At 37.6% G+C, this 27,169-nt stretch overlaps 1 protein-coding gene across 3 annotated transcripts in view; it reads left to right on the top strand.

Annotated features, from left to right (window-relative positions):
- MYO16 (myosin XVI) overlaps positions 1 to 27,169 on the top strand; it is a 359,061-nt gene that overhangs the window by 307,113 nt on the left and 24,779 nt on the right. For all 3 annotated transcript variants that reach the window (XM_050333209.1, XM_050333207.1, XM_050333208.1), the window contains 4 exons: positions 200 to 296; positions 4,794 to 5,040; positions 6,861 to 7,168; positions 8,981 to 10,183. In XM_050333209.1, coding sequence (XP_050189166.1) covers positions 200 to 296; positions 4,794 to 5,040; positions 6,861 to 7,168; positions 8,981 to 10,183 — 1,855 coding nt within the window. The remainder of the gene's footprint in view (positions 1 to 199; positions 297 to 4,793; positions 5,041 to 6,860; positions 7,169 to 8,980; positions 10,184 to 27,169) is intronic.

Here is a 27,169-nt window from a genome sequence, read left to right as displayed (position 1 = left end):
ATTCAAAGTGCTTTATTTTCCCCCAGCCTGTATTGAACTTAAAGATTGTAGTATTTATTCTGGATGATTTTGGAACTGAAGTGGAACTATATGTCTGACTCTTTGCTCATCCATTCCAAATAATCCTTTCTTTTGTTCAGCCAAGTGATACTGCCTTTTTTTGTTGATGATGATGATTTCCCTGCTGTTTGTATTCTAGATAGGAGTCCGAAAAGTGTTTCTTAAGTACTGGCAAGCTAACCATCTCAACGATTTGTGCCTTCAGCTTCAGAAGAAAATTATAACCTGCCAAAAAGGTAACAATTACAGAACAAGTATTTCTGAGGTGTCCCTTTATATACTGAGCAGAATATTGTGTAACAAAATGATTTTCTTCCCCTTGAATAGCTGCTGTATTTTATACATTCCTCTACAGACATATTTCCAGCTAACTACTTACACAGATTTTTTGAGATGATATTAACATTGGTAATGCTTGCACTTTCTGTCCGTCAAACATAATTTTATGACAAACTGTTGACTGTAATTTAAACTTAGAGGTTCTTGAATATTTTCTGTTTAAAGTATGCTCAGTGCTTTTTCAAGGCATTAATATCACCTTTAACTTCTCATTGCAAATCAAATATTGTAATGCTGACAGGAAATTGCAATGTTTTCAAATGTACTGAGAGTAAATGCAAAGCTAATAATCTAGTATGCTTAATTTTCTTTATTTTTCCTCTTTTTTTGCAGTTTCGATATTTGACTGCTAGGGTTTTTTATGTTTAGGTATTTTTTCCCCTTTTATGCCTGCATTTTTACTAAGGTCACACTGACATTTTTGACACATTTTTAAAAGGAGGTACTATTGACTGCCTCCTGATTTCCACTTACTTATGTTCCGTTTCCTATCAAAATCTCAAATAACTGCTGAAAATGTGAATATTGCTTTGTTTGAAGAAGCTTCCTTCACACAATTTGTTATTTATCTAATTGGTTGATCTGTGCAACAGTTCCCATTTTCACCTATTTAAAGGAAATTAAAAAGGCAAAGTCTTTTCTTGCGGGCAGAGGGGGGGATGTTTGTCAGTTATATAACATTGCAGACTTAGGAAATATAAACCCCTTTCATTTTAACTCTGTTCTTCACTGTGAGCATGTAGTGAAAAAGAGCAAACAAAGAGAAAACCTGAGGGAAGTGAAATAAAAATAGTTCAGAAACGAACGTGAAGAATGACAGGTAACAGAGGCAACAGTTCAACTGAGTTTATAACTTGGGCCTGATTTTTTAATGTAAATTACCCTGTTGTATTTGTGCATTTGGAAAAGCAGTAATGGTTTGTCTTCTTTCCCTTCTCATGCTGACTAATCAGAAAAAGGACACCTTTCGGTGTCAAATTTGCAAGCAGAGTGCTTCAGTATAACCGTACACCAGAATTTAAAACATCCTCAGATATGTTGATGTTTTTCAGAGGTAAGAGAACAGACTGCCAAACCCTGCCTGAAGAATGAAGATAATAGACCTTTTTGGCTCCTTACAAAATATTTTTCTCAGTTTCGCTTCTAGCCCTCTCCAGTTAGGGTAACTTGAAAAATCATTTTTGCCAAAATTATGTGTTCAAAGCTTTTTTTTCAAAGCTATGGCTCATCTGCATGCTTTTTATGATCTGGGAAACCTGAGAAAATCAGGAACTTGTATGAGTAAGGAGTGGCATTAGCTCACGAAATAAGCTACCCTTTGCAAACAGATTCCAACTCTTTTTGCTTCAATCTAACTAGTAAAACAAACCAGAAAAGTCTTTTTTGTGAAATTTATCTTACAGAGGCAAAGAAAGGGGTCAAACTAAATTGAAAGTATGTGTAGAAACACTTTTTATTTTAAAATGGATCTGTGAGTTTAGAGACTTTTTTTTCACAGTTATAAGAACTACATATGGTATGTTTTGACCTGAATCACTGTGACAATTTTGTACCTGTAGGAAACTCAGTCATGCTGAAGTTCTTCCATCAGAATTCATGTAAATGAGGAATTAACTTTAATACATTGTATACACAATAGTTAATACATTTCTCTCATAACCCAGATTCATGGTCTACTTGAATTTTAATTGTTCTAATCCTTGTCCTTAGACGAACTCTAAAGAAGTAGATATTTCTCTGCCCTGTGGGTGCCCTGTGGGTGCTAACCTCAATTGTTTTAATTTGCATAAGTGAGAATTCATTTAGATCAACATAAATGAGGAGCAAGTTCAGAAGACAATCATAGTACCAAGTACCCATACAGTAGTACATGAAACTGAGCAGTAAAGGTCTAGGAGATGACAATTTCATTTCACAGCGGCTTTTTAGGTTATAAAATTGTGGGGGTTTTCCATGTTGAACTGATGACAAAAATTTTTCAAATGTTCTCATAGAGAAGAAAATGTGGAGAAATGTCTACCTTTTCATGAAAAACCTGGAAATGTGTGCAAAAGTGGGATGTCTGTCTGCCAACCCTTCCTGACAAACCTTTGTTAAATGTCTTTTCAAAACATCTTGATTTTGATGAAAGGGCATAATTCAGAGTATCTGTACAGTATCTAAATATTAGAACTAGTTCTACTGGATATCATTTTACTAGGCCATTTTAGCAGGCTGTTCCAAACTACTCATTCATGCCTGATAACCATTCTACCAGAGGACTGATCTCTCTATTTCTTTATCCTAACCAACCTCGGTGGTAAATGCACACACATACACACAGATTCTTGTTACTTCAAAATAGAGCCTTTCTTCCAAAGTCACACAGTCAAATACCCTCTCTGCTCTGCAGCAGATAGGTTGAAAGAGAATAATTTAAGAAGAATGTTTTTTTTATTATTAAGCTCTTTTGAAATTTTTGTATTTGTGAGTAGTGAACTCCTGTAATACTCTATGCATATATTCATTCTTTTGCAACAGCAACATTTGGATTCAGAATCAGTAACATGTATATCCAGTGTGAATGCTCTCATAAAATTCTCAACAAATAACTGTTCTATTAATTTCCTTTTCAACTAAATTGGGTAAGTGCATTAATGTTTCAGGGTTTAAAGAAGTCAGATTTTATGGAACATAACTAAAGGAATTGAAAATGGCATGGGTGGTTGTGATTATGAAAGTCTAAACCTTCACAGCTTTGTACTATAAATTATTTCAAAGTACCTAAACTTGCATACTTTCAAACCCAGTGAACTTCGTATAGAACCAGTACTAGTATATTAACATTAACCTTTCTTTTATCTCATCAGCAGGACCCTGAGCATCTCTAAGAAAATCTTATTCTTAGTATCTAAACAAGGATGTAGAAATCGATAGAAAATACCTTACATTACCCTTTGCTTTAGCTGTTTATTTTATTCAATAACATCTTATATTCATAGAAGAGTAATTGAATCTTTCTCTGTTGACATTTTCCTTTAGATTATTTCAGCTTGACTCTTTGTTATTTGATGTTCTTCATTGTTCCCAAATCTCAAACTTAATTACATTGTTCAAAAGGCCTAATGAATTTTAACAAATCTTTTATCTTGCAATCTTAGAATTAACATTTTCAGTATTTTTCCCCAAACTCAAACAAACATCGTAAGCCGGCTATTGTGTGCTAACTTCACTTATGAAAACTTTCTGTTAAACAGATTTAGAGGAATCATAATAAGCAATGATGAAGTTTGACCTGGTTTTGATACATGTAAGTTGATGTACTGAAAACCAACAATATTTAAGGCAAAAGGCAAATAATCCTAAAACAGGTTCTTCCTTATGAGTTACACAGCAGTGGTTCTAGATCTGGAAAATGGAACTTAAAAAAAAAAAAAAAAAAAACCAAAAAAAACCACACAGAAACACAGTACCTTCACTTATCTTGTGTCTTCCTTCTAAGCCAAAAAATATGCTCTGAGAATACTAATATCACCTGTTTCAGGTGCAGTGGTTAAAATGGTGCTGAATTCATCATGGCCACACAGGTCCCTATACTTTTCTGATCAGCTGTGTACTTCTGAAAATCTAGGGGACTAGGTGATATTCAGGTTGGGTAGGATTTGTTGTAATGAGGATACATACTTAGGAAAGGTGTACAGAAAGCTGTTACAGGAGATCCACAAAAATTGTTTCCCAGCATAACACTGACAAAGGGTATGAAGAACAGGTCTAATAGATACATGAAGCTGATGCAATGTAGATGAAAATGTTAAACTGAAAAATGCAGTGTGACATGATGTGACAGATATATTTGAGAAATTTGCATTAAATTAATCTGATTGTTTTTGCTGAAAGAATATGAGCAATGAAAGGTCTTTAAGGCAAATGAAAAAGTCTTGTGTTGGTTTTGATGGGATTTTAAGTACATTGAAATATTTAAGACATTTTTTTAAAGCTACCAGAAGCAAACTATCATTTAATTGCTACTGCATTCAATGCAATTCATTTATCCAAGCTTTTATTTTGAAATAAACCTTTGCAATATAAATGTATGCTTTCACAATCTGCAAAATACATCTAAGTTTCAGTTGTAACGTAATAAAAAATAACATTCCCTGAAAGTAAACATTTTGAGTTGTGATAGCTCAAATTTATGAATATACTGTCACTACTTTATTTTAAGCACTGGCAGTAGCAAAGAGAAAGAGTTCCATTTTACTGTGTTATTTATATGCCGTCGTATTTCTTTCAGTCTTTGTGTAAGACATTGACTTGACTTGCTCATATTTACAGTAGAACACACGATAATACTTAAGTTATTCACCAGTTAGTTGTCTTTCATTGGTCCATATTTTCTCCTTCTGCTATGGTAGTTGTCAGAGGATTTCTAGCTCGGCAGCGCTTGCTACAGAAGATGAGCATCAAACAGCAAGAGGTCACCTCAATCAAGAGCTTCTTGCAGAACGCTGAGGATATGGGATTGAAAACATACGATGCCTTGGTTATTCAAAATGCTTCTGACATTGCTCGGGAAAATGACCGTCTCCGCAATGAGATGAACGCTGCTTACCACAGGGAAAAGTTAGAGGCTAGAAACAGACCAGAAGAAGGCCACAGAAGGTAAGATGAGAAACACCTGCTGTGCAGGTGTTAATGTGTCTCTTCAGTTTATGGAATTTCTCTGCTTAGAAAACCACAGTTATGACTGAGGAATTGCAAGAGGATAATTTGCTCAGCCCAATTAAATGTTAGGTCGTTGGGTTTTTTTCTGTATATCAGGTAATTAAGTCTAGAAACTTCAGGAAACCACTATATCCTATTCAGGGAACACTGAGCTTTAGGGGAACTTGTTCAAGTCTCTGGATTTTTTTAACAGAAATATTTTCTAATTCTATGATAAATAGATTATAATTTAACTTTCATCAAACCAAACAAGTGAAAGAAAAAATTCTCCAACTTAAAATTCCACCATTTAGAAATTGCTGAGATAATGAAAACCAGCTAAGAAGGTGTTAAAATACCATAAAGCCCATCCTGAGAAATCCTGATTACGCATTGAACTAAGCAGACTGATTGTGAGGAGGATCCTTTTATTTAAAAAGGGGAAAATGTTTTTTGTTTAACTCCCACCAGGAGTATCTATTTTACAAGTCCAGTAAATGCTGGAGACTCTTTCTTTAGGAATTGAGTCCATGATCTCTTTTCTCTCAGACAGCTGAATGGGCAGAGTTAGCATTTGCAGTTAATCGGTATGTGTCAATAGCAAGAATGTGTCTATAACTTGCTGGATATATAAATGTTTATTTTTCCATAGGAACTTAATTTTGAACCAGAACAACTCCCTTTGCTTTCATTGCTTTTGTCAGTGACTTTTATTAAAGTGAAAATGGCAGTGCATCTGCTTAATTAGCTTCAAATATCCCAGTGATTACATACTGGAGGAAATGCCTTTGTAGAAAAGACTGTAATTAAACATTACAGTGAAAACAAATTATCCACTGAGCACCATGCTTTCATCTTTTGCTATTTCATTTACTACATGGGCAGCTGGCTATATCCTGTGTATGAATTTCAGCTCTGCTGGTGATTTGCCAAGCAGAAATACAATTTAAAAAGACAAATGCTTGGGGATTTGTTTGTAAAATGACAGTATAGACAGATTTTCATCTAATACATTACTACTCTAAGTGAAAAAGGTTTCAATGTTTTGATTCTTGGAGGAGTAAAATGTTAGAAGAATTTTTGTTAAAAATCAGTTTATTGGAAGCAGCTGGAACATTATTCTCAATATGTATTCAAAAAAGGAAAAAAAAATAGATAAAGTAAAATTCCCAAATTGCAATTGAAACAACTAAGCATAATGTCATAATAATAGCAATTATTACTAAAGATGATAATCAATAATTAAGTTTAAACTGGAATATATATAGATATCTGGGTGGAATTGTTCAAGCAGCCAATGTAGCTAGTTAAAAAGGTCATCTAATATTTTAAAGATTTGCATTATCTAAATGGAATTTATAGTTATCTTTTTAGAAAATAATGATAAAGGCTCAGCATTTGCTGCCTCAGTAATTTTCTATTAAAATGGATTTCCCAGAAATTATCATTCAGATTGAAAACCCAGCTTTTGATTGTGTGTAGCAATCAAAGTGTGAACAATTCATTCAGCGAATGTCTGATCAACAATATGAAACTGCTTAAGCAAGGCTGCATTTGTGTGAAAAGGGGCCTGTGTCCTGATTTATCATGAAACAGGAAATGGGAGAAAGCTAGCAGCTTGATCTGGATTTGTTTGTCAGAAGATTACTACACACATCCCCTCAACACAGCAGGGGAGTTGTGAGATTGTTTACCAAAAAGCTGTTGTTACGTTTGCATGAACAGGTTCATTGTTATTGCTTGAATAATGCATCTGGGCCTCTTTTCTGTGTTTTCAGAGCTGAAGACAAGGGTGGGAAGGTCTCTGAGGACAGCTTTGCCGGCTGTCGAACGCCTAAGCACTTTCATTCCAGCTCCGTCCCTGTCCCCATGGCAGTGGACAGCTTGGTACATTCTGCGGCTGGGTCATCCATCAGATCCCCCTCCCTGCACTCTGTTTTCAGCATGGATGATAGCAATAGCCTGCCATCACCAAGGAAACAGCCTCCTCCCAAACCAAAGAGGGACCCCAACACACGACTGAGTGCCTCGTATGAGGCTGTTAGTGCTTGCTTGTCGGCAGCTTCTAAGGAAACGGCTAATGAAGGTTAGGCATAAAGGCAGAGACAGTCGCAAATGTTACTCTGGGTTATTGATTTATTCTTTTCACTTTGATCCTTTTAAACACACTAAAGCGCCTTTGAAAGGTCCTGCTTCCTTGAAATGTTTTGGTGGCAATAAATAAAATTAGCCAATTTGTCATTTGTTCCTAAATCAGCGAATAATACTCATGTGTTCTAATTGCCTAGTTTGTCAACAACCAAAACCTATTTGTAGAACTCCCTCTAGAAACAAATGATCTGTCAACTTGAGCTATTCTACTCCATTGACCGTTTTATTTCACCTTCTAAACTGTTAGAATATCTTGCATCACTAAAATAGGATACTAGAATCTTGAATTTCACTGACTTAAACATTAAACTTCCTTGTACTTTTTCCATATGTTCACATGAATAACTTATGTAGTCAGGGGGATTTATGCCTTTTTTTTTTTTTTTACCATAATTTGCTTACAGTAATTTTTATTTTGTTTAGAAGGAAAGTGTTGCAAAAGTCCTAAAGTGTCTTGAGTGCATTATGGTGCACGTCACATGGGTTTTAGCTCAGTTGTTCTGTTCTTCTTTACCCTTGAAATGAATGAGTAGAAGATGAAGGGAAGGAATGCATTCTGCTTTCCTTGATAAGCCTCACTTGTCATGCTTTGTGTAGAATATCTTCTAGGCTTATCAGGAAAGATTCTCCAGGTTGGGTTTAAAGCTCTGCATAACAAAGCTAGTCCTGTATACAATGGATGAAAACATTTACAGCTCCCTCTTGCAAATTATTGCTGTTCTCACGTCCAATGCATTAAATGCAAGTCCATTGTTCTTAAACTCTCCCTTGCTCATTCACACTTTGTGTAAGGACAGAGGAACTATGTCCAATAAACTATTAAACCAGTATGGTTTAAGGAGGTCTGTAGCGACTTCATCTTCCTATACCCAACTCTGCAAGAGATTTAACCAAAAAGTCCTAGCAGAGTTTTTTTGAAAGAATGGCAATTTATGTGTGGTGGCCTTAACACTAAGCTTGCATATACTCACAAAACAACTTTGAAGTTCTTCTTGTATGTATGAAACAATAGAGCAAGTTTTCCTACCATATACTCATGTTGAAAGAATTATGTCAGTTTCCTGATTCTTTGTCCGAAACTAGTTCTGATTTACACCATCTAATTTTAACCTTAAAAGACCAGTCACCTAGGTATCTAGTGTCTCCACTCCATACATGTGTGGTGGCTATGAAAAGACATCTAGTTTAGTTAACTGTGTGCTCAGTTGGGGATTTGCCCTTAGGCTATGGGATTCCCTAACATTATAAATTATTTCCACACTTGCAGTACAAAAGAAGAGGTGGGCATAATATCTGCCTATAATTAGTTTTATAGATATTACATAAAAAGAGGATACTTCAGTTACTGGCAATTGCGTGTGTCAATGTAGCACCGTGCTGAAACTCCTAGTTAAAAGCATGCCCCTCTCTCTTAGAGCACAAGGAGAAACAAGCACGTATTCCCATGTATTACAGATCTTGAAAAGCACATTTGGATTCAAAATATACCTCCTCAGGTGTGAGTTCTTATCTTTTAGTGACAGTAGAGATTATCAAAGCAGATTAAATACCTAGGTAGCAAAAGCCTGTCATTTGGAAGCTGAAAGTTCTACATTTTGTTCATAGAAGTGTTTATACTTTTGCCTGCATCCCCATGTTTGTTGACTGCAGCTCATGGTAAAACTGAATAGGCAACATTTGAGGGCTTAAGGTAAAGAAAAAAATTATTTCGATCTGTTAATAACAAAGACCTTTTTCACTTTCCTAGTACTGACCCGTCCACGGCCACACAGTGATGATTACAGTACCATGAAAAAAATACCTCCCAGAAAACCAAAACGAAGTCCCAATACAAAACTTAGTGGGTCTTATGAAGAAATACCTGGCCAAAAGCCTGGGGATGTAAAAAAAGCAAGCACAGTAGTTAAACCAGGTGGATATGATTCTGTGACAGCACAGAGAGCAACTTCGGCTGATGGGCCACAACATGGTGTGTTGAATCTCTGTATGTCGCAAGAAGAGGAGGAAAATGAGCCTGTCTATATTGAAATGGTAGGGAATGCAATCAAGAGCAGTTCTGCTGAAGCAGAAAGTCCAGAACAAGGAGAGTCTGTATATGAAGAAATGAAGTATTTTCTACCAGAAGAAGGAAGCAACGGTAATGGAATAATTCCAATAGTGACTGGATCTCCTCCTCTGTTGTTTGAAAGCAAAAAAAATCTTAATGTTGAAGATGGAACATTGGATGGAAGCAGTCAAGCAGCTTTGATCTATAAAGACTCATGTGACATTCCAGCCCCTTTCCCTAACTTGCTCCCCCACAGACCACCACTTCTTGTATTCCCTCCAACCCCTGTCACATGTTCACCTGCTTCTGATGAATCACCTTTAACACCACTAGAGGTCAAAAAGCTTCCTGTCTTAGAAACCAACCTAAAATACCCTGTGCAGTCAGAAGGATCAAGTCCGTTATCACCTCAGTACTCCAAAGGCCAAAAAGGGGAGAATGAAAGACCAGCATCTCCAGGCTTGGTGGTGTTCAATGTTTCCAGCAGAGTGACTCCACCTTCCACACCACCTCCTCCTCTCCCACCACCCCCTCCTCCTGTACCACCTCCTATTTCCTACCGGACTTCCATGAATTTTGCATCTCCTCCAGAAACTTGCTCTAGTTTTCTGATTAATACAGGGAAAACAGGTACAAACTCAGATCTGTCAAAAGTACCTCAGAGACCCAATCCTGCTCAGCTTGGATGCTCATCTTCTGCATTCTCCAAACTGCCTTACTCCCCAAAGGTGGCAAGAGCAGATCACAGGAAATTGAACTCAAATTCACCATCTTCATTTCCGTACAACCCTACAAACTCAAGGTCATTGACCAGTCCCCTTGATGAGTTAACTAGCTTGTTCAACTCAGGACGGAGTGTGCTACGAAAATCTGCAGCAGGACGTAAGATCAGGGAGCCAGAAGGTAAGACAGTTCTCTGTGCTTTTGTATTATGTATGTCTTTTGCATCAAAACTTTTTTATGTTGCAAGCTGATAGAGTAGGCAAAAATACAAAATGAAAACCTTGTTTAGTTTGTGGGGTTTTTTAAAGAAAGGTCTGTTGTAGTCATAAGAAACATATACAAAAATATTTCATGTAAAAATTACAGGTCTTTAGGTTTTATCTGAGATATTAACTTTTCTTTTACCAAAATGTTTGTATGACACAAATTTAAATGTTTTTAACATTCCAGCTGTTTCAGTAAAATAAACACAGATGTTACATCGTGTGAAAATGAGTTTATGTTATCAGTCTGTAAAAATATTTTGAATTAAATATGTGGCTAGATGTTTGGTAAATGTATTTTATTTGAAGTCTTTCTTTTAAGGTTTCTTTATTTCATTTCCATGAAGTTCTGAATTTGTTGACACGGCCTTCATTAGTCATGCAGTGAAGAAAATTTAAAAAGTTAAAAGTAATAGCAGTTCTGCATCTCAGTTACAACACTGACTTCAGTCTTCACATTACTTTTCTGATTAAAAAAAAAAAACAACAAACCAACTCTCATATTGAAAATATTCAGTATGTCTTGTATAGAAATTTCTTCCCATGGTAGCATCTCCCAAACACAAATTTTGTGAATTTAAAATTCAGAGTGAGAAAGCCTCTAGACTGTTTTCTCTGCTTCTACACTTCTATCTGTCCAAACAGCTTGTCTTAATCAAGAGCTGTGTGCAGCATATTCAAAATAGGCAATATAGAATCATAGAACTAATTAGGTTTGATAAGAACTTTAAGATCATTGAGTCCCACTATAAAACTGACACTGCCACATCTACCACTAAACCATGTCCCTAAGTGCCACATCTATGCATCTTCTAAATATTTCAGGGATGGTCACTCCATGGCTTCCCTAGGCAGTCTGTTCCAATAATTAGCAACCCTTTCTGTGAGGACACTTTCCCTAATATCCAATTTAAACCTCCTATGGCACAACTTGAGGCCACTTCCTCTTGTCCTATCCCATGTTACTTGGAAGAAGAAACTAGCCTCCACCTCACCACTACCTCCTTTCAAATAGTTGTAGAGAGTTGTGAGCCTTTTTTCGCCAGGCTAAGCAACCCTAGCTCCCTCAGTCACTCCTCCTAAGACTTGTGTTCCAGATCCTTCACCAGCTCCATTGTCCTTCTCTGGAACATACTGCAGTGCATCAATGTATTTCTTGTAGTGAGAGGCCCAAAACTAAAGACTGACCTGGTCCTGGAGGCTTGTATTTCTGATACAAGCCAGGATGCCACTGTCCTCTTTTGCCACTTGAGCACACTGCTGGATCACGTTCAACCAGCATCCTCAGGTCCTTTTCCATTGGGCAGCTTTCCAACCACTCTGTCCTCAGCCTGTAGCACTTCATGGGGCTGTTGTGACCCAAGGGCAGGACCCAGCACTTGTCCTTTTTGAACTTTGTACTGTTGGCCTCAACCCACTGATCCAGCCTATCCATATCCCTCTGCAGAGCCTTCCTGCCCTATAACACTCCCACCCAACTTGTCATCCTCTTACTGAGGACACATGGGGGTGGCTTGCTCCTGCACCTTTAAGATTTCTTTCTTAAAACATGTCCAGCCTTCCTGGACTCCTTCAGGAATGCCTCACAAGGAGCTCCATCAACTAGTCTTCTGAAGAGGCCAAAGTATGCCCTCCAAAACTCTTGAGTTTTTATGGGTTTCATGAAAGTTAATGGCAAGGTGGAGCTATCAGAGAAACCATGGTGGACAGAACCCTTGTGAGTACTACAGACCTTGGAAAATCTTTAGCTGGACCTTGCTTGTTCCTGTATGCTGAATTCAATACTGTATGTTGAATGAGGTATGAACTGAGACTTCATCAATTCTCAACCTCATGAGAATATTTTGTTTGTTATTCTAAGTATGCAAATTGATGAAATTAGTAAAGGTGAGGAAGTGAAGTAAACCTACTCCACACAATTAAAAAGAACGACCTTTTCCTTAAAAAAAAAAAAAAAAAAAAAAAGTTGCTTTGGGATGGAAGATTTTTGAAAATGCAATTATCAACTAAATGTGACCAAGATGGAGTTCAGCTTGGGTCTCATGTGGGTTGAAGCTAGTGTATTAACAGAGGCTACCATAAGAAACCTCTAAATTTACCTTTCACAGGGAAAATGTACTTCTGAATATTTCATCAAGGCAGCACTAAGTATGAAAGATCAAAGTTCAAGAAAGATACACGATAAAAAACCTGAATCAATATTTTATGAGCTAGGAAGCTACTGTATACTAAGTGCAGTTACATATGAATAGTTCAATCAGGAGCAGATGGATTGAAAGTAACTAAAATACAGGTGTGTGTGTGTGTGTGTGTGTGTTTTACAATTTGCCATTTTGTATGTCTTTATGTTCTAGGGTAAAAGCTGGAAAAATATTATTTAACCTGTAATGCAAAGTAATAAGATGACAGTCATCCGAGTCAACTAATTTTGCATGTTATATGAAATTAGAAGTTGTCACATGTTACTTTCTGGTTTTTTTATCACCTATTGCCGAGTGCGTATTAAGTTACTGAAGGACTCTTCCCTTTCTTTCTGTCGTTTATAGCATTTTATTTATAGGAGATGATATGGTAAAAAAAAAATAATATATATATATATAAATTCATTAAAGTTGAAGACATGGCCTAGAGCAGCACTCTATAATGTGCAGTTTCATTTTTTTCTGTAAGTTATAACCTACCAACAATCTTAGCTAAAACCAGAAAGTAAAACTGTGGACCGTTTTAAAGTCATGGAGAGCTACCTGTGGGAATGAGGAAGTTTCAGTGTAGGTCATCAACCCTGGAGATAAAAGCCTCCTTGCCAATATATGTGCAAAACAGAGAGATCCCCCAACATGCCTCCTTCTTGCCTAGAGGAGTAATTTCAAGGCCTGAGAACACTGATGTCCTTTTGGTTCCTGACCCCTTTGTGAGAAAAGCTCATCCAGAAATACAGTAGAACACATTTGTGGTTTTCTGATGGGCTGAAGAGTTATTGTGAACTGAACTGAAAGCACTCTTCTTTCACGAAGGCAACAACAAAAAAATCAAATGGCTACAACTTTCTTTATCTAGTCGGTTAGCCTGGCCACTTTTTTTTCACAAGAGTATCGTCTACTGGTTCCAGCACTGATTGGGATCATATAGTGTGCACTTTCGTGCAAAATACCTCATATGTAATAAGAGAATTTTTCTGCTCTGCAGAGCTTATAGTTCAAGTAAGCTAAATTGTAACAGGTGAGAACTGTGATAAAGTGATTTCTCTAAGGTTGAAAAGAATTGTCATTGAAACTGCAGCCACATTGTTAGACAGGGTTTGTTTTTACTCCTTACAAAATGAGACTTGAATCCAGGTAAGTGATAAGACACACACACAAATTTCTTCTATTCTCCCTGATTTCTAGAATTAGAAACTTAAGTTAGCAAGACAGATTGAAATTGGATGGTCATGTGCAGAACTCCTACTTAAAAATTTTTCGACTGGACCCGAGATTTGAAACTAGACCTCATGAAACCAAATTCAATCCTTTAATTACAAAACCACACTCCTTAGCAGGATGTACAAATGTTTTTTAAACTATCAAACATATAAGACAATCCTTATAAAAGGAAAAGACAATTACATGTTTAAGCGTTTCATATTAAATATTTGTATTTCTCAGCATGGATGAATGATACCCGGATTTTGCTAGGTCATAATGTTATTTTTCTTGATTGATACAGTTGATATTAAATTTTTCCATACAAGGGGGAATCATTTCAGCTTCAGAGCAATAGATAGAATAAATCCTAACCAGTCATCCATGCTCAGATTGGCAATGAGTATTCATCTGGATTCTAAAGGGAATGGAACAAAGGAACTATGATTTTACCTTAACCTGAGTGAATTTGTCAGGCTATTGAGATAAAGACACAACACTTTCTCTCTTTCCTGCTTGTTGAGAAAAGATTGCCATAGATACTTATGTGTCTGAGCAAAAGAAAATATGCCAGCTTGCAACCCCACATCTGTGTGCGTAAGAAGTAAAGTTAGGAAGACTTTTCCGTTATGATGTAGGTCACCAAGTTCTGTGAATTAGTGTTTTGGTACAAGTAGATCTATATATTCAAGTGTATACAGTCTTCAGTGACCTATTCCTTTCCAAACTGTTTGGTTTTGGAAAATTACAGTTTGGTAACTTTTATGGTAAGAACAGCAAAGGCAGGCAAACTTGAGATTGTTAACAAAATGCCAATACCATTCAAATATTTGCCAGGTATCATTGTCATTCATTAGCTGTATGAATACCTTCTTTTTTTGCTTCCTAAGTAAGGTGTTTCCAAGGCAGGTAGCTTCAGCTATCAGTGTCTTATTCCACATTATCAAGTTTAAGCATTGGAAGTCACAGGAAGATATTTACAACTGACAAATGATTTAGATGTACCTAGTTGGGACTAAAGCTTGCCAAATACTCTTTATTGAGATTGGCTCAAACTTTGAAAATGACAGCATTTAATGCATACGTATGGGAAGTACTGTCCTGTCAAAGGCAGGTATTCCTTTGATAAATAATTTCCTTTTGTCAGCAAATTAGAGCAAGGTATTGTGTAGCTAACATCTCAACAGTGGATTGCATATTAAATCCCTGCTTGTTTTCTGAGATGAAATCCCAGTCCCTTACCCTCGAAGCCACTCAGCTTTTCATCTTAAGCAACTTAATGAAGATAATAATCATATATGCATCTCATTCCTATTGTATAATGAAATAGTTTTACTTTCTTTGTTGAAAAGCTAACAACTTACAAACCATGAGGAATAGAGAAAGCTGTGTTTTCACCTTTTGTCTTTTACCTGTGAATGCTGGAGGAATGATTGCATAAGGCATTGAACTTCTATTACATCTTTCAAGGAAAATTCTCAAATCATTAAAACTTTAGTCAGCTAAGCTTCACAGCACTTCTCAGAAAGAGATTAATATCTGTTTATATAATTGCCGTAATTAGCAGGGAGTTAGGGTGACTTTCTGTGACTAATTTTCAGATCAGATATCTAAACACAGGAGAGTATTCAACTTCTGATTCATAGAATCATAGAATATGCTGAGTTGGAAGGGACCCATCAGGATTATTGAATACAACTCCTGTCCCTGTCCAGGACACCCCAAGAATCACACCATGTGCCTGAAAGCATTGTCCAGATGCTTAAAATCAGACAGTCTTGATGCTATCTGGGGAGCCTGTTCCAGTGCTAAACCACACTCTGGGTGAAAAGCCTTTTTCTGATATGTAATCTAAACCTTGCCTGATTCAGCTTAATGCTATTTCCTCGAGTCCCATCACTGGTCATGAGAGTGAATAGATAAGTACTTAACCCCTCTGCTTTTGCTTCTTGAGGATGCTAGAGACTGCAATGAGGTGTCCCATCAGTCTCTTCTTTCCAGGCTGAACAAACCAAGTAACCTCAGCTGCTCCTTATAAGGCTTCCTCTCAAGGCCCTTCATTATCTTTGTTGCCCTCCTTTGGACACTCTCTAACAGCTTAATATCTTTCTTATATTGTGGTGCCCAAAGCTGCACACAATATCCAAGTTGAGGCCACACCAGTGCAGAGCAGAGCAGGACAATCCCCTCCCTCAGCTGGCTGGGGATACTTTGCCTGATGCCCCTCACAGTTCACCCTCCTGACTGCCAGGGCACTGCTGACTTGTACTCAACTTGCCATTGACCAGGACTGCCAGGTCCCTTTCCGTGGCACTGCTCTCCATCCTCTCATTCCTTAGTGTGTACACACAACCAGGTTGCCCCATCCCAGGTGCAGAATCCGGCACTTGTCCTTGTTAAAGTTCCTATGGTTGGTGATTGCCCAGTCTTCTAATTTATGGAGGTCTCTCTGCAGGGCCTCTCTGCCTTTGAGGGCAGTCAAAAGCTCCTCCCAGTTTAATGCCATCAGCAAACTTACACATTCACTATTTACTACTTGCAGCTCTCAATCTGAATCTCTTGCAGTAGATACAGAAAAGTGGGAGGAAGCCAAAGCGCTGCTAGTAAGAGTTTAATGCAAGTCATTATGAAAAGGCCCATTCTTGGCTAACCATAGATGCCCTATAAGGAAAATTACAAAGGAGGAGACAGAACTGCTGGCAATACAGTTGCCGTTCAGCCCATGCTGGCTGATTTTTCACAGGAAATAATTGTGGTTTCCATTATTGCAGCAGAAAAATAGGTTAGAAGAGTCTAGAGAAAGTATACTTCATTCTTATTTTCAGAATATTTTTGAACTTTTTTACAGCTTGAAAGATGCCACCTTAGGTGCAGTCTTCTCCTCAGCTGTAAGTCTGCCATTCTCTGAATAATGTATCACAGAAAAGATCTGTTGTTTCAGGATAAACACAATGTACCAAGAATAATTTTCCACTTCAGAATATCTTAAAACTAGTGTATTTAACTGCTGAAGAGTGTTTTGGTTTTCTAATATGACTTTTTCTTTTTTCACTGTAGCATTTATCTTCCTGGTTGATTTCACTGTTTGCTCTTACAGACTAAAATCATGTAATCTGGAATTTGCTTTGTTTTTCTGTTCTGACATGGGAAAAAGGCTTTGTGTGTGATTACCATAAATAATTATAACCTGAAGATTATTAGAAGAACAAATCAAGTGTAATTTTTTGGTTAAAAAGGAACAGGTATTGTCATAAAAGCTTTATATTTATTTTGCATTTTAAGTGCTTTTATTGAAAATAAAATTAAATCCTTAGCAGTCCTCCATACAGTTTCCAGAACTTATATCCATGGAAAGAGAGGTTGAAGGAGACTGTGCAGCCCCAGAATTGCAGAGGAAATATCACTGCATTTTTGATTTCTATTGACCTTATACTGTAACTATTTACAGCTTTTGGAAAAGGATCCTGAAGTAGGCAGTTCCTTGGTGTGACCCAGTGCAGGCTCTCTCATGTTCATACCTTGTCACTGCTCAACAAGAGGAAAGCTGAGGAGAAGTAATTGCACTGACTTTTCTGTTCCTTTTACATGGTCCATTTCTGAGAACTGCAGGCATTTCTTTTAAATTGCTGACTCTGTTTTGTATCGTTTCCATTGACTTGGATTTACTTTGTGTCCCCTTCATCCTGTCTGATATTCAAACACAATAACCACACTATACTGGTTCAGCTTAGTGCATTTCAAACCTATAGATTTTAATAATATCCCACTTTTAATAATGACTTTGATCATTCAGGTAGACATTTACAGGATCGGTATTTTCATAACAATGTATTTTCTTCAACATCTGATGCAATATAGTGGTTGCAAATTCAGCAATGGTTCAGGAAGTTGTCTCATTACTTACAGTGTTGTCAGCTTCTCTAAATAGTATAAAGTCTTGAGGATTTTTTGTTTGTGATCCAAGATGCAAAATCACAAATGGCTTTGTTTAGGAGCCACTACATCACTAATCGTAAACCAATTGTGACAAATTAGCCATATCTGAGAGATGGAAATTAAACTGTAGCACCCTTATGTTCTTGATACCAAACAAGAAGGTGGGTATTTGTCAGTAAATGTCATGTCATTTCATTTTACAGGACCACAGGCATTTGGAACATAGTGGAGAATGAAATATAACCACACATTTTAGTGAAGGTGTCTAGCTGAATTCTCAACTTGAGTAAGAAGTCTCTTTAGATGCTTTTAACTTATTTGCATCCATCTCAGCATTAAATATTTTTTTGCATAGAACCTCAGTAGAGAGCAACAGTTTCATGTCACAGAAAATGTCAAGATTGTGACATTTATATTTGTTTTGCCCTGAAATGAAAATCAAGCATTCTAAAATTGTGTGCAGAAATAAATACTCTTTTATGTCCAGGCTTTCAAAAATGTTTGTAAAGTATTGAAATGGTCTGCCTCAAACATAGTAAAATGTTTCATACTGGAAATGTCAACATTTAATGTGTTGACTTTTTTTGGGGACCTAAATAAGATCAAGAGTGGCCATTTCAACACTGGTCAAGTTGTCATTTAGGAGTATGTCTGCACAACAAGGAAAGCTGTCTTACAAACAAGCCAAACTACTTCTGAACTCACTGGCTCAGGTATCCAAGACAATGGCTATGCAAATTCGAGCCCCTTAGTGATAACCCAAAGTTATTGGCAGGACTCATGGAGCTCACCATGAAACTATGAAATTCTGTAGGCCTGCATGTGTGGATTGTGTTCTAGTTCCAGAACTGGCATTTTGTGCAGCTGGTTGGAGAAGCAAGAGAAGAGAGTTGGAAAGAGACTGGGAAAAAGACTTGGTCATAAACATGAGGGTGCCCTGACCCTCATGCTCTCTCCATCCTGCTGCACTCTGCTGTGAGACCGTAGCAGATTTGGAAGTGGAGCACTGGAAATAGGAGCAGCAGTTTGGGACATCTGTCTTCTTCCTGGTCCCACAAGTGAATGGGAAAATACAGAAGCCTTCAAGTTCAGTGCTTTTTTATCTTGAGTTTTTATTCTATTTTAAAATGAAAATCATGAAAACTAATTTTATACTCTTTGAGGTGATTTTTTTAAAACAAAAAACATATTAAAGTAGACCTGAATTTCTCTACATTTTATTATTTCTCTTAGCTCTTTCCATAAGGGCAGGTTGCACTATGATGCTGACATACTAGTAGCATTTAGGGGCAGTTTTTAGCCACAGATTGGCTATATTTGTGCACAGTATGGCACAAAAAAAAAAATGCTTATCACACTGCATCCATGATACCCATACGTTCTTGCTTTGAGGTTAACAAAGGTGTCATTAACCATCACTCTATCCCTTCAAAATGAACTTGCAAACAAGCTAAAGAGATACCTAAATTTAATTTTTGTTTTAGAAGCTCACTTTGAAAGCAAATAGGATTGTTGTCTGAGAGATTTTCCACAATAGCTGTCCCTATTTGGTGGGCAGGATTACACTACAGGTGAACCAAAAATATTCCTTGAATTGTCTCTTAGGGTCTACTCAAACAATTCTTCTGCCCAATGCAGTCACCTATGCTAAGACTTCTGCATTGCAGTCAGTACCAGAGCTGGTATGAGGGATCCTGAAAAATCTCTGTAGAAGCATTCTGTGGGAAAAGTAAATAGAACTGATGTGATATTGTTGGCAGTAGCAAGTCTGTATCTGTTTGTTTCTTTGGAGTTTTTTATTTGTTTATTTTTACAATATTTGCAACTTTGTCTGAGGGGGAGGAAGGTTGAGACAGTGTCTCATCACATAATTCCTTCCAACAGCAGCTAAAGCCCAGCAGTAATCGCTGTTCTGTTACTGAGATACCACACAGAAACGTAAACAAACCTTAATGTCTGCCTTCAGGAAGAACTGCTGCATCCACATGAATTAGAAGAAAACAGTTCAAAAAAAGGAAAGCTGTGTTTCTCAGGAAATTGCCTCCTCCTTTTCCAGCACACCAGCAGCTTTTTAAACACAAAAACAGGACAAGTAGACTTTGGTCAGCCAGTCAACACACCTAACAGTAAATAAAACTATTACAGAGTAAAATCAGCTACCTTTTTTTTTTCCATATTAGACTTGAAAAGGGCAGGGGGGGCATGGGAAGAAATTCTTTTGCTAAGGCAGAAAATTGTCCCAAGCAGTGCTGCCCTCCTACTTGCCTTGTGTGGTTAGTTATGGACCTCAGAAAGGCCTGCAGAGACCAGTTCCTAGAGAAGATGGGATAAATGAAATCCCCAGTCTCTGAAATATGTACACTACCTTACAGCACTAAAGTGGTGTTCCAAGTTCTTGCTCAGATACTATCAGGCAAGAGAGGTTTCTTCATCATTTACTAGCGTTTGACAAGGCTGTTTTCTCCATTTCAGAGCAGTATTCTTTGTCTCATGTTGCAAACAAACCTAGTTCAACAATTCAGAGTCCTCCAGACAGGGAAAGAAGGCACTTAGATATCTATCTCCACCACCAACTCTGAAAGTTTACCTGATCCAGGGATGTTCCTAACATTGCTTCTAGGAAGGAGGGAAAGGTCTGTAGCTTGTAATGATTGTCACTGAAACAAATGTAAAATAAGAGCATTATCTTCCCACCAGCATGTCTGTCAGAGAAGAAAGAAGAAACCTTCCTGTTCTAGGTGTATGCTTTCCAGTTCTGTGATTTACAAAATAGTAATTGAAGACTGGCCATTATTATTATTATTATAATTGAGCTGTTGGCTCAAAGTCTGAACCAGACCTAGGAGTTCCTGCAGCCACTTCAGCAGCCTCTTTCTCACTACCATCCTCATCCTCTGAAATGTGGCTGATTGGTGTCACACTAACACAATATTCTTCGGAGGAGCTCTTTCCCTCCAGTAGAGTGAGTTTTGTCACTTGTTCTTTATGGCCCATGTCTCGTCTCTTTGCTTTCCAGTGTTCACACAGAGGTTCCATGAATGCAGCTTCCCAGAACATTTTATGTTTACCTGCTCCACTGAAGAATGCAGCTTCTGGAGTGGCTTGTAACATCATCTGATAGCTCCACTTATACAGCTCAGAGAGAAAGGGTGCCAGAAGTGACACTACAAATTCATTGCTACTATCCTAGGAGCATCACTGCAGGGGGCAAGTACTAGACAATTGCTTCTGTAAGGGTAGGTTTTGTGAGGTGAAATAAATCAATGAATAATTACTGCCTCTAATGGCAGTGGCAGCCAACAGCACAACTAAGAGAGCGAGACAGGCAGCAGGACTAATAGACTGGGGGAATCCTGTCTTGACAGTTTTCTGCCTGCTCCATTTCTTTCAGCAAATAAGATGCATCTGTTTGCCTCCAGCTCTCAGCAGACAAAGTAAACAGTCATGCTACAGGAGGTCACGGTGTGACTTCATGTGAGTAAACTGAACTACTCTGAAGCAATATGCATTTATCCAGTGAAAGGGCACCCAAGACAACATGTGCTGAGGGTAGCTAGCAAATGCCACAGAAAAGGAATGTCTCAGCGCTAAGTCAGAGCAAAACAGGAAACACCAAGTATAATTGTCAAGGTGCAACAAAACAGTGAAAACTCGAGCCAAAATAAAATGACCTGTTCTTATTTAAACTTCTCTCCCCTTCCTTCTTCAAAAAATATCTGCAAAATTTCTGAAGTTGCCTGTTCCCCCCCCCCTCACTTCACAATGTCCACTTACCACTGTAAATGTAACAAATGTCTAGGGTCAGCCACTAGGATTCGGTGTATTCCTGACTTTCCCAAGAAGGAGTGAAAGCACAGAGCAGAAATCCATTCTGTCTGCAACTTCATGTCTTTTATATGCTGGTTAATAGGATCCATCAGTCCTCTCTTATTCACATGTTTAATGATAAGCTGCTTGATTTGAAATTCCCATTTTACTCTATGTCATCCATAGGTTTCAAGGAAATTGAGCTATTTAGTTTTTAGATTTCATGGTAGCCCAGATGCAAAAAGCTTCTCCTCCTACATTGCATTAATTTATCTGCCAGAATTTATGTGTCTTCCTTTTTTTAAGTCACAGATACAATGTGAGTAGCTGTGGATCTCGATACCTAAAACTGTGTATTGATTATTGGTTGCAGAAAATCATGTTTTCTATGAACAATGAAATAATGTTTAATGTTATACTGGGATTGTTTCAAATTTAGAACTGAGATACATCTTGCCTAGCTTGTGACACTGAATTTCCTTGGCTGGGAGCTCGTCCTTAGCTGTCTGTTTAATTAAAGTAAAGAAATGTGTGCCTTGAAAGAATGGTCATATCAAGTCAGATCAAAAGGAGTGTATGACTTCCATTTATACCAGAGCAAAACAAGGGAGAACTTGCTCTTGCTGTACAGTCAGGATGAAACCTTCAAATGTGTAATCAGCAGAAACTGTACAACAGTTCAGTGCTCCACTAGTCCCGTCTGATTTGAGGCGGTTTTTCTTCCACAGTTTTCCTTTTTTTTCCTGAGATGGGTTAATATAGACCACTGATTTCTGATTGTGGTAACTAGCTGTCAAGGTGAAAGGCTATATCTGTTTCATTAAATGAACCAGTGCCACGGAATGTCCTTGGTATGGCAGCTCAATCCTTTGCACATTCCAAGTGCTAGAACAGTCCCTGGCATTGCTTGGGACCTGACAGGCTGGCTCCCTTCCATGAAAATCTGGACATGGTTCAGGAAATGACACAGGCCAGGGACTATTCACAGTAGATGACTTGGATGCAACCTCTCTTCTGTGGAGGGCAAGAAAGTGTAATAGCACAGATATGGGTCTCTTACCATTTGCCTTAGGGCCAGAGAACAATTATGATCACTTTTGAATAACCAGGATAGACAAAGCAAGAGTCCCCCTATATTTACACTATTATAAGTCCCTTGGTGCTTTGGCCATGCTGCACAAAGCACCCAAGGTAAGCATGAATGTGATCCAAAACCTGCTGAAAGCAGTGGAGGCCTCCTGTTGTTAATGTTGAGTTTTCAGTCAGACTGTAAATGAACACTAAATGGTATAAGGAGAAGTGTTTGGAAAAAAACATATGGGAACAGAAATACATTATGAATATACCTCCATTTAAAGAAAGGCTTTGACAGAAGAGAAAAATACAACCCAACCAGGTGAGTTACTGCTGGGCCTTTAAAGCATACAAGTTTTTCATGTCTAGCTGCACAAACAGTCTATGATGATTACACCTAAATGCTGATTGCAATCATTGATTTAAACTTTGTTTTAGACTTTGTTAAATAGGCTAAATGTATAATTTCTGTGGAAAACTAATAGTTTCTCAAAATATTTCAGTATTGCAATTTAATCTGTCATCTGAATAGAGCCTATACTGGCTCATTTTCTAATTTGGTCATAAAGCAGTAATTCAGCCTAAATACTACTTATGAAAAAACTATGATGTTTGGGATCATACATTTTATGTTTGAGGGAAAAAAGAGCTTTATAATAGGATATTTGAAAGTCATAGCTCAATTAAAAGAGTTTAAGTTATTCTTTTGACAAAAAGTTCTATCGCAGACTTTCAGTGTATTGGTTTCTTTTAAAAGTGAGATAATGACTCAGAAAGGAGGGGTGTGGAAGCAAATACATTAATTTCCATAATTGTCATATTCTGAATTCTTTTTTACAAAATAAGTGAAATTATGTCCATCTTGAGCTTTATGACCTTGTAATGAGTTTTAAACTCGGTCTCTTCCAAGAATATTAGGATAACAAACAAATGTGGATTTCATGAGCTGCCTCTTTTGCATACTGTTTCTATTACACTTTTCAAGTAATGTTGATGTAATTAATTATGTATTTGTTGGAATATGGAGCTTGCTTGTAAGGAAATAACTATTACACTTTGATTTGTCATACTCTGATTAAAAGCACCATACAATTGATTGCTTCCAGCTAGTAACTATGCTACAGCATAGCTGAGGGACAAATGATGCCCTCAATCCAGTCATCCATACATATGTAGTCTATACATACTCATTAACTGCAGGATTAGTCAGAGTAGAACTTGACTGAGTCAGAGATATCTTTTTGGGAAAGTCAGTTTACTGAAATAATTGTCCAAATGCTGTTCACTTTTGTAGAGTCTTTAGGTTTTAACTTAAAACTTGTACTCCTTTTATAAGCATGAACTCCCACCATGCTCTTACAGCTGATACCTCTCTGTAGCTAGTCTCTCGCAAGTAGGTATGGATGACTCTTGAAATAACATCAAATACTAGCTGGAAACTCTTACTTAAAAAAAAAAAATATTGAAACCTGGTAAGTAATCCATCCATCCATCTATTAAGAACAGCAGATCACAAGTCTGAAAAAAAGTGTTGGTGAAAATGTTCAACTGTAGTAACCATAGTGGATTTTTTCCCTGTTTCCTAAAGTAGTTTTGATAGTTTCAGAAAGTTGCTAAGGGATGAGAGAGCAGTGCATACTTATATCTGCAGGGTCTCATGGCAGCAGGGGCAAGTTGACATTAATGTGGAGAAAAGTCCAAACTTCTGTGTCAGGTGACTAAGAAAACACGAGGGTAAAGTGCATTTCAGACCAACACTTGACAGATAAAATAGGAATTAGTAGGAATTTTAAATAGAAATATTACAATAAAAAGTCAGGAGACACCTTTGTTATGCTCACAGATGTTTTGAATAGCCAGGAGGCAGGACAGAGAGTGACCCCCATGCCAAAGATCAAGTCAGAGCCTTCTGGCATATCTAATGAAAAGCAGATGCAAAGTACTGCACCTGGGAAGATATTACCTCTTACAATGATATAGGCTGGGATCAGGCTGACTGAGGAGCAGCCGTGGAAAAAGTCAGTGAGACTTAGCAGCAAAGACAGCTGGCAATATCCAGGGCTGTGACCTCTGCTGAATCCTCCCCAGTAGCTCCTTTTCTCTCTTGTACTGAGGAGCCAAGAACTGGACACAGTAAATACTCAGGGTTGAAATGTGGCTCTGTAAGCAGAGACTGGGGAGGGGATGGAGAGGAGGCAGACGGGCCCTTCACAGCCCTGCATGGCAGGGCAATAAGGTACAGCAGGAACTGAAATGAGAGGGGTTCACTGTGGGTACTGAAACCTTTTCCATGGGGACAGGCAGGGCAGGGGCAGGAAGACAGAGAGGCTGCACAAGGAGGTCGGTCAGGCTCCATACTGGGGATTACAAGACCTGGCTGGGCAAAACCCTGAGCAATGGTCTGACCTCACAGCTGGCCTTGCTTGGAGCAGAGGTCCACTCTTATTATCCTATTTATAGAAAAGATTCTCTTCAGAAACTCACCCATTTTACACAAAGTCCAAAATGAATGAACAGTACTTTTTTGCTAGAGATACACTCTGGCTTCTCCAGGAGTCTGTTAGAAGTTTGCCAACATACGCAGTTACACTTTTTCTGTAGACTCACTTGAATCTGCTCCAAAAAGGAGCTGAAGATGCCTATATATAGGAAATTAGTTCAAGTACCTTTATATAATACAGATTATTTTGAAATAAAATATGGGCTTCTTTTTCACCCCTGAGACCAGTTAAATAAGGCACTATGAAATATATTTTCTCTATATAGTTTTCTGTATAGAAATTAAAGATATGCATTTCTTACAATGACTGAATAGAGCAAATGGGATAACAGATTTCTGTCTAGATAGCTGTCCAAAAAGATATGCTGCATATATGTCCACTACTTATTTCTGCCAATTTAGGATGATATTTTAGCTCAATAGTATCTATCCACGATATTTTTTGGTATTTCATTCCACAGATACAGAGGAGAAAAGATAACTTCTCTTTTTTTCCCAAGAGCCCTTCATGAATGCCATAAAAAGGTATCAATGTACCTATGAAACAAAAGGCTTCTGCAAACAGAAATGCAGGAAAAAGTCTTTCTACTTGTTCATTCACAAATGAATTGCAGATGTCAGGCAAATCAATAAATCTTTTGGATATCAAGAAAAATAAGGATCCCAGCCACTTCCCCCGAGACTCTTTAGTAAAAGGTGGCACAATAATTATGTAGGTGGATTATGATCTATAGGCAAGTGCACTGACTATTAACATCTAAAAGTGACATTTCCTTTTCCGACAAATTTAAAGTCAGCTGCAAAGATGAATTTTGCAGTCAACTTGTTTGTAAAAAAGCTAAATCAGGCATGCTCTTATAATTGTACTGTATGCATTTTACAGCTCAGACTCTGGTTCTACCGCCTCTCCCAAGTCAATTACTTTGGGTAGAGCTGGCCTAATTTTTTCAATGCATAGCACACTTGCCTAAAGATGCATTTTATGAAACAGTGTCACTGAAACAATCCAATCAGATCTGGCAAAAAATAATGAACAGAAAACGAGGGCAAGGAAGGGAGCAAAACAAAAACAAACCACCAAAACCAAAACAACAAAATATTGAAATGTTTTATTCTGACAGCTTGAAAATTAACTTTTTGACTTTTTAAGACAGTTTTTTTGTTAGATAAGGAAATCTTAAGAAGTGTTAGAGTTAGATAACTAGAGTTAGAAACCTAAACCAAAATAAGAAAGCCCTTTTGAATGAAGTGAATCATTTTGAGTTAACCAGAATGAAGTTATAGTTTTCATTTCATTAATTAATTTTTTTAATATTGGTACTTTTTAAATGAGGTGGATTTTTCTTTTCAGTTCAGGCATAAAAATGAAAAATTGACCACACAGTCAACTTTAGCTTGGAGAAATCTACAGGTAAAGTATCCATTACCTGGTGAAAAAATGTTTTTCCTTCCCCTTAAAGAATGTTCATGTGCTCAAGATTTATAAGAATATATCATATCTTTGGGAGAGCTGAGGATGTTATGGGAAGTATGGATGAATGCAGTAATGTTGGTTTTAATAGCTAGTCTTTTGATCTCCTGCTGTCATTATGACAAAGCTTAAATAGACACAACTAAAATCAAGGAATAACTCTTTGAGAGCTGTCACAGAAGAGAAACTTCCATTTTAGTGTGTTATAGGAGAATCTCTGTACTCGCGTCAGCCATAATACATCAGCCCCAAACCTAAGGACAGCTCTCAGAGGGGGTGGAAAGAGTTTGGAAAACTGAAACAGAGCATTAAATTCAGCCTTGTCTTCTGTGAATCAAACCTGACTATCACAAGGAAAGAATATGCAAATATGTTAAATACAGGAAAAAAAAAACAGCCAGGGATGCAGTGGCGGTCCCTCTTATTATCTCCATCCCTTCACAGTCTTGCCTTCCAGCTCTGAATGTGCTTTAGGCCTCTGAACTCCAGTGGGTAGTTCACACCAAGCACCACTCAGGCATAGCCTATGGCAGAGCCCTGTTTCTTGTGGTGCACTGGGCTGACAAAGCCAGGCAAGCTCAGAGCCAGCTCCAGGCACTTTGCTGTGAGCTCTTCTGTTTTGTGTGGATGTGCAATCACTCAGAGAGGGAAGAAGATAAGGGTTTTGTTTTGCCCTTTTCTTTGAACAAATGCGTGTGCATTGTACAAAGCTTA

The sequence above is a fragment of the Myiozetetes cayanensis genome, unplaced genomic scaffold (assembly GCF_022539395.1).
Source record: "Myiozetetes cayanensis isolate MyiCay16 unplaced genomic scaffold, myiCay2020 scf5-8, whole genome shotgun sequence".
NCBI lineage: Eukaryota > Metazoa > Chordata > Aves > Passeriformes > Tyrannidae > Myiozetetes > Myiozetetes cayanensis.
The sequence above is the reverse complement of the archived record's forward strand: the minus strand, read 5'-3'. Positions and strand labels throughout refer to the sequence as shown.